Raw genomic sequence first — 14,048 nt, 5'->3', positions numbered from 1 at the left:
AGAGAGAGAGAGAGAGAGAGAGAGAGAGAGAGAGAAAGAGAGAGAGAAATAAAATTTATTTTTATATCGAACAAACTGCCGAGTGAATTTTTGTGGACCTTCAGCGAATCGCAGTAGCAAAAAGATTTTTCCCGAAAGAAAAGTCGTTATCCAAATGTGGATTATATCGGTATCGATCGCTTCTCCTACATACGTGAATGGGTCTCCGGAACGGATCAACCGTGTTGGTGAGAGAAGTGTCACTTCCGTGGCGGCGGAGGCCTCTCGATGGCTTCTCTACAGGTCTACCACTGGTACTATCGAGAGAACCCACCTTGTACCCTTCTCTTCACCATCAAGATCCGTCCGAGATCGTCGAGCTTGATCAGCCGAATCCGCACTTATATGCGATGAATTACAAACACGGCCGGCACACACGGCTTTATAATAGTGCCCAAACCGTCGTCTATACAGCGCCTGCTTGCCGACTTGCTTGGGACGCCTTTCGTTAAAAATAGACCATCAGAAAGCGACACCTCAAGATTCGAACTGAGCCAACGACGGGTTGTCTGTATAGTACACCCATATGATATATTGCAAGTAGCAAATGGTAGCTATTGTGCTTATTATTATTATGCAAACATCTGTGAGCTACCAAACTGCTTTTAAAGTTAAGTCCCTATGGCTTATTTCATCTTCCCTGTGTTGGAAACAAATTATTTCACGTTATTCCATATTATTACAAAATATTATAAAAATAACGACGAAGCTTTATTGCAATGCATTTCAGAATATAATCGAATTGTATAGATATTGTATTGTTCATATAATGTACATTAGTTTATAATTTATATACATACTATTAATCTTGGAATGATTTCTATTATCCCGAATCATCATTACTTATATGATATTTATATTTTCTCTCAACAAATCATTGGAGGTTGCTCAGAGTCATGATCTTGACAACATATATTAAGGTCAAGATTGTTGGCGATTGCTCCCCTTTTCTGCAATGTTATCAAAAGTTTTTAACCAATTGGATACTTAGATAGTTAATATCGGTGGTATTATAACTTTTAAGCCTTATAATTAAAAAAAGTACGTAATAAAAAAATATTTTGTTATAGTGTTTTGAAAAGCTCTCGAGATAAGCTACAAGAATATGTAATGAAAAATAGGTGTTTCATTTAAAGAAAATCTATATGATATTGCTTTCATCTTGGCAACATCACTCTGATATAAGTCAAACTAATATATAAAATTAGAAAATAGATGTTTTTAAAGTTGTATCGCATAATGACTTTTCTTAAGATTTGTTTGAAACTTTTATTGTTTGGAGAGATAATGACATTCTCTATACATACGTATTATTTTGAGAGAGAGTAACTAGGTATGTTTATAGGATAATTGCATTTGAAGTTAGTACTTTTAATGCTAGACAAGGAGTGATAATACATTTTTTCCATTATAGCGCAAAAACGGTATTTAGAAATTCGCTCAAAAATCAAAGAACTATTGATAAATGTAATACAAATCTCCTAAATCGAAGAAAATGAGAGTAACTAGTCAAATATTATAAAACCTTAGAAAGATGTTTTATTACTTCATTAATATACACTGCGCTTATCAACTCATTCTCGAATACTGCCGTACAGTGAGGAAATAAAAATTACTGTAGGAAAATAAAAATTACTGTTAAAAAATTGCAGCAATTTTTGAACAGTAATTTGTTTTCCCATCACCGAACGACGCCCTCATGCGCTAGCGTTTTGGGCGATTGTCCCCCTCCCCCCACACAGACCGCTCTTTTGCGACACAACTCTTAAATTCTACAATTTTTTTCTGAAAAATGCATGCTTTTCGAGATATTCAACTATTCCGGAACTTATACTCCTCACTATATAATTTAGGGGCGTCTGACTTTCTACGCGAAGCAAAGATTGCCTCCATGCATACTACTTTCCACGCGAAAAAAGATTTCATTTGGGTTTGCAACTTTCCATGTAAAACGTGATAAAACGTGAGAGTTAAATAAAATACGTGTATATTCAACTTTATTTGTTAATAATGTTTAATGAATAATAAGTGATGCAGCTAAAACCTGTCACTCAGACAGGAAGATCACTCAGAATTACGATCTTGACAATATATATCAAGATCAGGGCTGGTTTCTCTATATAGTGCAGAATTTTTTTCAAAATTCAAATTCGCTATCTTATTCACTTTTCTTTATATTTTGTTATGATTTGTATTTCTTCAATTTCTTCATAAGTACATTCAGTATCTTTTTTTCATAAGAAATTGAAGCTTCTGAGACTCATAAACTCGTGGAATAGAATTTACAATAATTAATGCGGATCAAACATTAGTTCCGAATCACATAATTATTATATTTAAATAATTATAGTATTTTCTAATTATACTATTTTCTGAAATGCGTATATTACAAGATTCTTTAGCATTTGTTTTATCTTTTTCAAGTATCGATTCTTTATTATTTATTAGCAACGCAGCGTTGCACATTTTATTAATATCATTAATAAAACGTAAGAGATAAACTAAAAGTTATTAAGGTATGTATCTTTAATTCATTCAAAGTGTAACTATACCAGAATTGCTTTATGGCTTTTACGGGAGATAGTAAACAGCATAGATTTCATGAAAAAAATCAATATCATGCTTAGTTGAAATTAAATCCAAAAAAGATAAAGTAGTTTGGTGAACTTTGCAATTAATACATGGAGTCTAATTGTGGATAATTGTTATTACTTAATTCATTTAATTAAAACATATAAAATAATACCGAAATGAAATAAAATTATCCATAAGAATGTAATCTTTATGATTAATTATTGGGTTGTTCGGAAAGTTCGTGCTGACTAAAATTTAAATTTTAGTATACATTTATTAAATTAAAATTTTCTGCGTTTCAATTTTCCTTCAACATCGGCACAAACTTTCCGGACAATCCAATATAACTATTAAATATTATATTTATTAGTTGTTTGACATCGTTGTGAATAAAAATATAATTTTTTTTAACCGTATAGTTAAATTATTCATTTTCGTTTTATTTTCTTATTTTATAGATCTATCATATTGTTTAAGTCCATTGTCACTTTACATACTTATTATAATTTTAATATATTTTATACTTTTCTTAATTACTTACTCTTAAAAGTTGTTTAATTGTTCTGTATTTAATACACATATAATTGCAAATACATATATAACAAATACGTAAATATCATTTATGTAAACTTTACTTACATTTATGTTATGTAACAATCACATTCATTGTTTGCTAGGTAGTTGTTATATGACATTTTTTCAGAATTATTTTTAAATTATTATACATTTTTTGAAAGCTCTTTTTTTTAACTCTGTTTTTTTTTTAAGATATGTTGCATAACTATGTACGCATTTAGAAAATATATTTTATAATTTTCATTGTCTATGTATTTCAATATAAGTTGATAAAGAATGTCAATTATACTATACTTAAAATTATTTTCTACAGTAGTTATTATTTTACTTTAATGTTTTCAATATATGCAAATAAATAATATAACTTTTATTATCACTATTTTATATTTGAGATCAAACTCCAATATTTAAAAAATTATTATAATTTAATATAATAATTTGATATATATTTGCATATCCTAAAATTACAATCATTAGATTATGTTTTTTTTTAACTCTTCGTGGTCACTAGGGAGAGTCTCAAGAAACCTCAAAAAGGTGTGATGAAGCTTTATATTTCTAAAATCTTTTTTCAAAACGAGACTTAAATTTTATTTATTCGAAGTTCAAAATACTCTTTTGGCCGCATATTATTCCTTAGATGTCAGTTTTTGCGATTTTTTTAAATATGTTAAAATTAAAAATTTTAAAAAGTCACTGTATTTTCCATATTCTAAAATGTTTAAAGTATGTTTAGTAATTTTTATGATTTTAAAAAATAAAAGTTGTAAATATGGCAACCAATTAAAATGTTGTTATTTTATCTCCTATGTGACCGACATAAAATTCTCAGGAGATGTGACTACGAAGGGTTAAAAAAGAATGAAATTATAGATGTTAGTAATAAATTTTAAGTAAAGAATGTTTTTTTTAAATTGATTCTACTTTTATAGCATATTAAATAAAACGAATTTATATGTCAAAAAGAAAAACTTCATTCAAACAACAATTTATTTAAACTATCATACGAAACAAATAAAAAATATATAAATTTACTTTAATTAAATCTACAAATATGATTTTTTAAACCTTTTTTTTTGCATTTTTCCAAATTTTTTAGATTTATTGTTATGATTTTTTTGCTTACTACAATTCTCGACTCAGTTTTCTAAAGTGTTTAAATGCACCAGACAAAAAATTCATAACTATACTAGCATTATTAAATATAATTTGATAAAATTAAAATTATTTAATTATTTAAAATTAAAAAATGATTTTTCTTTAAATAGAAGTTAAAACTTACCTATAATTTCTTTTATTTCTTATTTATTTCGAGATTGTATACTAGATGATATTACTTTATCCAAAATCTCTTCATGATCTGTATAGCAGAAGCTTTCAAAAAACAACATTGCAACATTTTCAGTGTCAATGCGACATTGCTGTTGCAACGTTACTATAACATTACTGTAATAATATTCTATGCTATAAAACAGTTACAATTTTTTCACTAATTTAAAAAATAAATTATTAAAAATTTATCTATTCGTTTTTTTTTCGTATTGAAAATTTATCTATTTGTATTTTGCATTTTTTTGTACAATTATATATTCTAACCTTCTCTTTTTAGAATTGCCTTCTAATATCTTCTGCTAAAAATTATTACTGGGAGTACAGCATTTATCAGAAGATTATCATTTTCATATTTTGATATCTTCGTCTGACATTCTAAAATTTTAATGTAACATTTTAAAATTAAAAGATTTTTTTTTAAAAGTTAAAAGATGTACATTTTATAAACATTTTTTTTTCTTTTCTTACACATTCTATTTTCTTTCTATTCTATTGGAAATTGTTGTGTTCTACAGAATCCAAATTAATTTGATATAAATTAATTTGATATAATAATTATTTGTTTACTATTTTGCATTTGTATAAAAAATAATAAAACTTGAAGTATATACAATTTAAAATTATATCAAAATATTTTTGATTTATTGATAATTAATCCTTTTTTATTTTTCACATTATTATAATATATTATGTATTCAAAAAAAATTTTTTTTTTGAATTTTTTATTTTTAAGAAACTCTTTCGTAATACTTTATTCGAATTTCGTTGCTTTCTTTTAGAAGTGTATAACTGCTATTTTTTTTTAGCAAATTAAAAAGTTCCTAATTTACTTATATTTTCATTTCTACAATAAAAACAAACTTAATTTGAATAATCTAGGAAAAGTTATTATTACATTATGAATGTAAAATATAAACATAATAACAAAATTAACATTATATATAATTTATTTATTTCTTATTCTTTTATTTCTAAATAAAAGTTAGAGATTGATATGCATTATATGCACGTTATTAAACTAATATAATAAATTTCAATTTCTTTACGTGTAACCTTTACTTCACTAAATTATTAATGTATAAATACTTTTTTTAAAATTATTTAGTTTGACGCGCGCGTGTATGTGTGTGTGTGATATTTGAAACATTTTTTTATATCATCAAAAATAAGCGAAATTTATATCGATTAAGTAGACTACTCTGTATTAATATTATTTATTAAAATTTTTTATATTAGTTATGTTGTTATTGTAGTTATTTTTCATTAATTATATAATATTTTTCATTAGTATTTTTTTAATCTTATCTTTGTTATTAATGTTATTTGTTTTAATTATTTAAATTATTTGAAATTACATTTTAATGTAACACATATTTTTCCACAACAACAAAAACATTATTAAAATAAATATAAGCGCGCCAAATTCTATTGCAAAATATTAGATAAAATTAATTTAGATAAAGAAGTTATATTTAAATTGCTATAAATTTTATCTATATATGAATTTACATTATGAGAATTTACATAAATTATATAATTTTTGACTGCCAGATTATTAATTTCGGGTTTTGAAAATTTGTGATTCGGTTCTGCTACATTACTTACATATTACTTACAAAGTAATAATGTCACTGCCACAATACGCTACTCAGGTAATATGCTTAGCACATTTATACATTAAAGTTCATGCTAGAATTGCATGATCAGCACGAATAAATCGGAATCAAGATTCGAAATCAAGATTTTGATTTGTTGCAGAAACTTATTAAATTTTATTGACAATGTTTGGATAGTGATTACTTTTTATTTAAATAATTCAAATATTTTAAACCTCTATATGGAATTTTAAATTATTCAAATTTTTTTATATGTGTATCTGAATAATTCAAATTTTAATTTGCAAAATAACTATCAAAAGAATCGAGTGTTGTGTCATTTGAACATGCATGAAAACGGACATTCTGTAAAATCTTCTATCATTGTAAATATCTTGAGATGGAATGCGTTGATTATGCTGTTGTTACATGAGCCTTTGACATACTTGATATAGATCTCTTGTGTCTGCGTATTTTGGTATCATAGATCTAGTGAAAAGTGCGTTTCACGACAATTGATTTTGACTATATATAGGAATACATAAAGTTGACTTAGTGTAATGTGTATTCTGTAGTTAAATTCTGTAGTGAATTCTTCTTTAATTATCATTATCTATAACAATGCGTTTAATTAAATACATATTGTATATACATACTATCAACGTGTAGTAATTAATTAATTTGGAGGTAATATATACTAATTCAAACAAATTATTATGTTGTTGAATTGATGCAAATATTATATATTATTAATATTTAATTGATAAAATATTATTAAAAAAATAAGTTTTGAAAAATTTATCATCAAATGATTATTTTGATTAATCGTTATTCTACTATTATACATATATATTCAATGCATTTCTATTTATCATTATCCTTCTACAGAAAGTTGAGAAAAAAATATAGTTAAGTTTAATAAATATTTAGTTCAATGCTGTCAATTAAACTTACAGTAAGTAAATTTTTTTCAATAAAAAAAATGATTGTTAAATCAAATTAACATTTTTTGTATTAAATAAATATATCTTTATATTTAATAAATATTTAATTGGCAGTATTCAACTAAATATTTATTAAAATTGACTATATTTTTTTTTCAGTGTACTACATATCAATTTTTCTCTTTTGAAAAACTCTGTAAATATATCAAAGCAATCAAAATAAAAACAAACTTCTTTAGACAATTTGATATTTTTCTAGAATTTTTAAAATTTTAAAATATATCCTATACAATAAACGATTTATTAAGATATGTGAATACACAACAAGTGAGAGGTACCGATTGAGATACCTGTTTCGGTAATTTAAAGGCTTAGAACACTCGTACGGAATACAAAAGATCCGAATTCGAATCCCGACCAAGATAATATTTTTCGAAATAAATTTATTTAGCGTTTTTTGGTACATTATGTCTTTCTAATAATAAATGCTAGATTCGATGTCAAATTATTAAATTGTGATCAATTTAATTTGTGATATTACTATAGTAATCTGATTGCGGTTATAAATTTGAAAAATCATTTTGGCGAAAAATCATTCGGCAATTCAAATAACTACATATTTAGTTATATTTTATTTTATATATAAATTTACATAGTATATAAATTTACATAGAAATTATTTAAAAGCAAGATCCAGCTTCGATCGTAATAAGCATTAAACTCTTACTTGTAGTATATCTTATATTTGTAAAAAATAATTATTTTTATTACAATTATTTATTGTTTTATTTCTGTACGAGTGTGATACATATATACATATAATCTTTTAATATCATTTAGAAATAAATTTTAATATTTAATATTTGATATTTAATATTTAATAATACATTTTTCTCTAATATCTAAAAAATTATATTTTTTTATATATAAGATAAAATTTTATCAAGGCAGAGGCCATCACAAAAGAAATTTATTATTATTAAATTTTTATAATTAAATATTAACAATTAAATATTTATTTATGTATTTATATATTTATATATTTATTTATATTATTTGTTTTAAGTTCAGTTCTTAAAGATATTTTTTGGAAGTTTATATTTAATATTACCTAATAATTCTAAAAATAATTTTTATTTAATAAGTTTTGCATTAAATTATTTCTACACAAGGTTAATTAAAAGCCATTATTAATTTTTGCTTTTTTTTAGATACATTTTACATCGATGGACGAAAACTATAAGTAATATAATAATAAAGAACATGTTATATTATTTTAATCGTTTTATGTTAATAAATAATTTTAAATTCGCGAGTTTGAGTACACTTATCGCGATTACTGATATTGTCACGTGCGTTAGCTTAGTACTTATAAATACATACACGCGCGACGTGAGCGATTAAATCGATGCTGTATATCGTCTGAGGCGCATACACCTAAAATATTCCTGAAAAATTTATTTGCAGTTTAATAATTTGCGCGTATTTGTGTGAGTGTAAATACAGGATGAACATTATATTAAACTCACTCGCTAAAATCGATTATTTTCTAAAACATGTTGGAAGACTTTGGTATTTGGTTAGTTCAAAGGAGACGACTTTCGAGTTTCTACATGAAGTGCCGGACTATCAACAACAGGTAATATTTTCCATGTGAGAAATAAAAATAAAAAGATTTTGACATAAGAAAAATAAAAATAAGAAAATTTTGATATTTCTGCTAAATTTTTTATTAAATTAGAGGCCTATTCTGTAACTCTTAACAACTATAACGATATCATACACGGCTTTTTTCATTATGTACAAAATCTGCACAATAACAATGTAACGATATTGTTAAAGTTGTTAAGAATTACAGAAGAAGCCCCTTAAACTACATTCTATAGTTTTTATATATTACATAATATCATAGAGTAAATAATGTTATAAAGCAGACGTGTTAAGTGTAGATTACTTAAATTATTATATAAATAATATAAATAATTTAATTTTGAAAATAAAGCTATTTTCTATTTTTATTTAAAACAATTATAGGTAAAGAATTGAGATTTTAATTATTTGAAATGCTATTATTTTATTAAACGTATGCTATAAATTAAATTTAAATTGATACAAAAAAGAATTTCAATGTAATTAATTTATTAATTACGTAATATAATTCTTCTTCTTCTTCTTCTTCTTCTTCTTCTTACATTAAGCCTCTGGCACCTGTTACACCTCTCTCATATTTGTGATGCACACGCTGATTATTTAATTGTTACAAGCATGTAGGATCTACAATTTTAATGCCAAGTTCCGTATTTTTCAAGAGGTATTTCTGTAGGCAAGGATACTCTCGGGAGATTGCCGGCTTTTTTCGAGAGGAGACACGAGTATAAAAATTTTGATTCCTACTGAGATCGAAGCCGAGACCTTTAGCTAGATCAATGCTCTGTCTACCATGTCTATCATGTATTATAATATAATTAATTTGTGAAATTATAAATATTTATGATTATTAGCAATATTTTTAATTGTAGAAAAATTTAGAAGTAGCATTGTTATGTATTGATTAGAAAAGAATTATATACTGCTTTTTAATTGATTATAAAATAAACAGATAGTAAATAGATTACATAACAGTAGATTAGTAAATATTTATTATTATAATAAAATTTAATAAAGGTGTAGCAGTAAATAATTTACACTAAAGTAAAGAAAATTGTTAGAGACGATAATTTAAAGAATATTTTTAATTATGAATAATTTTTTAAAGTTTAATTTTTATTGTTAATTATTAATTAAAGTTGCTGTTTATTTTAATTTTACTTATTTAATAATAATAATAATAATTTAACTTTAAAAATGCTTTCCTCTAAGGTCAGCATGACTTATTTATGCTCTGATTGGCTTCACATTGTATATCAGTGTGCATTCAGCTCAAATAGAATTTATAACATTTTTCTTTGAAAAATCTACTTGATATAATTTATGCCAAAGCAACATAAATGATGTCAAATGCATTGAGGAAGTCCGATAATTTGAATGCGCAGCTGGCCTGTTATTTGTTACGAACACAGCAAGCTACATGAATCGTTAACAAGTCATATGTGCGCGCTATTCTTGTCGAGACCTCATTCGAATGTAGCGACTAATACATGAAACTACGCGCTACCAATACATGAAAAACTTAACTTTCTGCGTATGCAATCTCTGATATATTTATAGATATGGATGCCGTTTTTTCTACTGCTTATTCTGGAGCAACTAATATTAAGAAAAAAATTTCGTTTAAATGATCAAGTGACATCATTATCTCATTGGATGCTCCACGAAACTATCCGGTAAGGATAATTACAATCTGTTCTTTATTATATTAAAAAAGTAGGAAATATATATATATACGTAGTAGTTTTTTATTATTTTTTCCTGGAAATTATTTGTTTCATTAATTTCAGAAACAATCGAATAGTTTTAAATAATTTAAGAAATAATTTCTTGCAATTGTTATCGACATAAATATGTACATACAATGTTTTCTTACAATACAATTCTACTTACAAGTTAATTTTTTATTTATTGTGTCTTTTATTCTTATTCTATTCCTTTATCTTTACTCTGTGCTCGGGAACATAAAATTCAATTATCTTATTTTATTCAATTATACTTTCTATCTGAAGTAATAGAAAATCTAATGTAAAAGTGGTTGTATAGAGAAGAAGATTTTTAGAAATTTTAGGATTATAAAAAATATAATAAGCATATAATAAAATAAATAAAAATAAATAAATAAAAATAAGCATATAATATTATTAATAATAAAAATAAGATATTTGTAATAATAAAATATAAAAAAATGAATAAAGATAATAAATACATAAATATGAATGTAATGAGTATTAGTCGTATCTTTCTTTATTTGTCAAAGTTAAATAAAATATTATTATTGATTTCACAGAATATTTTCTCGCGGTGCCGAATATTATTTATACATTGTTATTTATGAAGGGTTTGGCAGAAAATATACTTTACCCTGGAATTCGCTATGCACATGGTATATTACCTTCATTGCCGTAGACTTTTGTTACTATTGGGTTCATCGCAGTAATCATGGTTAATTTCCAAAGATTTCTCGTGTTAACAGCAATCTCTTTCTTTCTTTTTAATTGAAAATATTAATTGACTTATTGTTTGCAGAAATTCACTTTTTGTGGGCCCACCATCAAGTACATCACAGCAGTGAGGAATTTAATCTCGCGGTTGGTTTACGACAATCCATTCTTCAACATTGGTGCAACTTCGTAAGTATCACTTTTTTAACATTTTTATCAAAATTAACTGTATACAAAGAAAAATATTAATAGATAATTTTAACACTTATTACACTATGTTTTAATACTTATTACACTAATCGATCAATTGAAATAAATTACAAATTAAAGACTGTTTATAATTAAAACTAAAAGATTTTAAAATAAAATGTATCTTTATATTTTGATTTAAATATCTTATGTATCTTGATTTAAATATCTTTTGCAGGTAATTTATTTACCACTTGCCTTTCTTATACCTCCATCACATTTTATTGTGCATAATCAACTCAATTTGATATATCAATTGTGGATACATACAACAGTTATTGGTGATCTTGGACCATTCGAGTTAATTTTTAATACGCCTAAGCATCATCGTGTTCACCACGGTAAATTAAATATAAATATATCTAATATATTTTTTTGCGATTTATAATATATTACATGTGCACTTCTGTATTTGTAGGCTGTAATCTTTATTGTTTGGATAAGAATTATGGTGGTGTACTTATAATATGGGATCGATTATTTGGTACATTTCAAAAAGAAGAACAAAATGAAGAGATAGTTTATGGATTAGTAATTAATATTGAATCATTTAATGCATTTTATTTGCAGGTAAAATTCATGACAATGAATTATTGTCCTTTTGAATTTTTCATGCACTTAATAATAAATGATAAAAAAATAAGTTAATATTTTTATATGTCGATATGATAGTGACGTAATTTAAATTAGAATGTTATTGCATCTTACAAATATGTCAATTTCTCAATTTATTGATAAACATAAAAAACTAAAAGAAGCAAGAAATATTTAAAAGCTTGTGAATAATAATAATAATAATAATAATAATAATAATAATAATAATAATAATAATAATAATAAAATAAAAATAATTTTATACATAAATATGACAATTATTTTTAATTATTATTATCTATGATGTTGCATTATAGATATTTTACTTGAAGGATTTAATTAAAAAAAGTATAAATATGAATACATGGGCTGATAAGTTTGCTGTTTTTTGGAAAGGCCCTAGTTGGTTTCCAGGCGGACCACGTTTAGGTTTAGATGAATTCAAAATAAAGGTATAAAAAATTTTTAATAATGAATAAGATACATATGCTATTTTAATTTATAAATAATATTTAATATTATTAAAAATAATATTATTAAAACAGAAATCCAGTTTATTTTAAATTTAATATAAGATATTGTTCTATTATCTCTTATAGGTGAAACCTAGAGCTGTATATGATCCTTACATATCAAAAATACAAAAAATATATATTAGCGTGCAGTTCCTGATGGTTCTTCTCAATCATTGTAAATTATACAAATCACAATATTATGAGGTAGGTTTTTAAATAGGATTTATTTGTTATTAAATTTTGGTTAAGATACATAATTTTTTAATTTTTTTTGTAATTCCACATTTTAAAATGTTGCCTGACAATTCAATTCGTAAATATGTATGTTCTTTTTAAGTATTTCTTAAATGATTTTATTCCATTATTGATTTAAACTTTGATATTTCTAATTTTACATTAATTAAATATTAATACGATTAAATAAATAAATAATATTTTTTGTTCAATTTATAATGTTTAAATATAAGTTGGAAGACAATACTAAGCAAATAAACAGTTCGTAGAGTATTATAATGAAAACTATATTATAGATATTTATGTATCAGTCTTGTTATACATTCCTTTCAAAGAGATAATTTACAGTAATGTTTTTAATTTTAATAATGTTTCTAAATTGCACACAAAAATTGTTATTATTCTTAGTTTTTTTTTTAAAAAAAGATATTATTGGTTTGACTTTTTGGTTTGGCATTATCAAGGCTACTTTGAATTTTTTAAATGGAACTCCATATTTTCCATTATTATATTCTTATATATAATATTTCATATTATGTACTATATTTCATATTATATTCTTGTAATTTATCTCGAGAGCTTTTGTAATACAGCAAAGCTCTATTACAAAGTATTTTATTAAATACTTTTCAAGTTATAATGCTTGAAAGTTATAGTACCGCCGGTATTACCCAAAGATGTTACCACGCGAAGGTTACCGTTAGCTTCCTTAATTTAATTATAAAGTTTCAATAATTCAATCGATTGCTCATTGTTTGCACATGTATGTACATTTCAAATTTTGCACACTTTCAATAAAAAAAACAATTTTAGAGAAGCTAACTTCACACTAATCTCTCCAACTGTGAACAAATTGAAAAAGGCTTAAGATTTTTTAGTTTCCACACTCCGAAACAAGTTGATTTTTCGTTTGACACTCATAGTTAAAAAGTTATTAACAATTAAAGTTTCGAAAATTGTCGATTCAGGTAGATTAGACTCAAATCACAGTTGAGGGGTTAGTGTGAAGTTAATCTCTTCAAAATTATTTTTTGAATAACTTTTTTATTGAAAAAATGTGCAAATGAAAATTCGAAATGTACATATGTATATATTCAAATGATGAACAATCGAATGAGCTATAAAAACTTTATTTTTTTTAATATTTTTTTTTTTAATTGTTGAAGGCTAACTTCACGACGCACAATGGTGCGGAGAGCATCCAGTTTTTTTAGATTTACACTTCTTCTGCATTGTGTGTGTGTGTGTGTGTGTGTGTGTGTGTGTGTGTGTGTGTGTGTGTGTGTGTGTGTGTGTGTGTGTGTG

General features: G+C 24.7%; 1 protein-coding gene across 1 annotated transcript in view; it reads left to right on the top strand.

The window, feature by feature from the left end:
• Positions 1-8,567: 8,567 nt before the first annotated feature.
• LOC105622458 (alkylglycerol monooxygenase-like) overlaps positions 8,568-14,048 on the top strand; it is an 8,712-nt gene continuing 3,231 nt past the window's right edge. Inside the window, exons 1-8 of the mRNA XM_012203877.1 lie at positions 8,568-8,699; positions 10,268-10,383; positions 10,998-11,152; positions 11,237-11,340; positions 11,579-11,741; positions 11,819-11,970; positions 12,312-12,446; positions 12,594-12,713. Coding sequence (XP_012059267.1) covers positions 8,568-8,699; positions 10,268-10,383; positions 10,998-11,152; positions 11,237-11,340; positions 11,579-11,741; positions 11,819-11,970; positions 12,312-12,446; positions 12,594-12,713 — 1,077 coding nt within the window. The remainder of the gene's footprint in view (positions 8,700-10,267; positions 10,384-10,997; positions 11,153-11,236; positions 11,341-11,578; positions 11,742-11,818; positions 11,971-12,311; positions 12,447-12,593; positions 12,714-14,048) is intronic.

The sequence above is a fragment of the Atta cephalotes genome (genome assembly GCF_000143395.1).
Source record: "Atta cephalotes unplaced genomic scaffold scaffold00045, whole genome shotgun sequence".
Taxonomy (NCBI): domain Eukaryota; kingdom Metazoa; phylum Arthropoda; class Insecta; order Hymenoptera; family Formicidae; genus Atta; species Atta cephalotes.
Note: the sequence above shows the minus strand (reverse complement) of the source record. Positions and strands in the feature narration are given on the sequence as shown.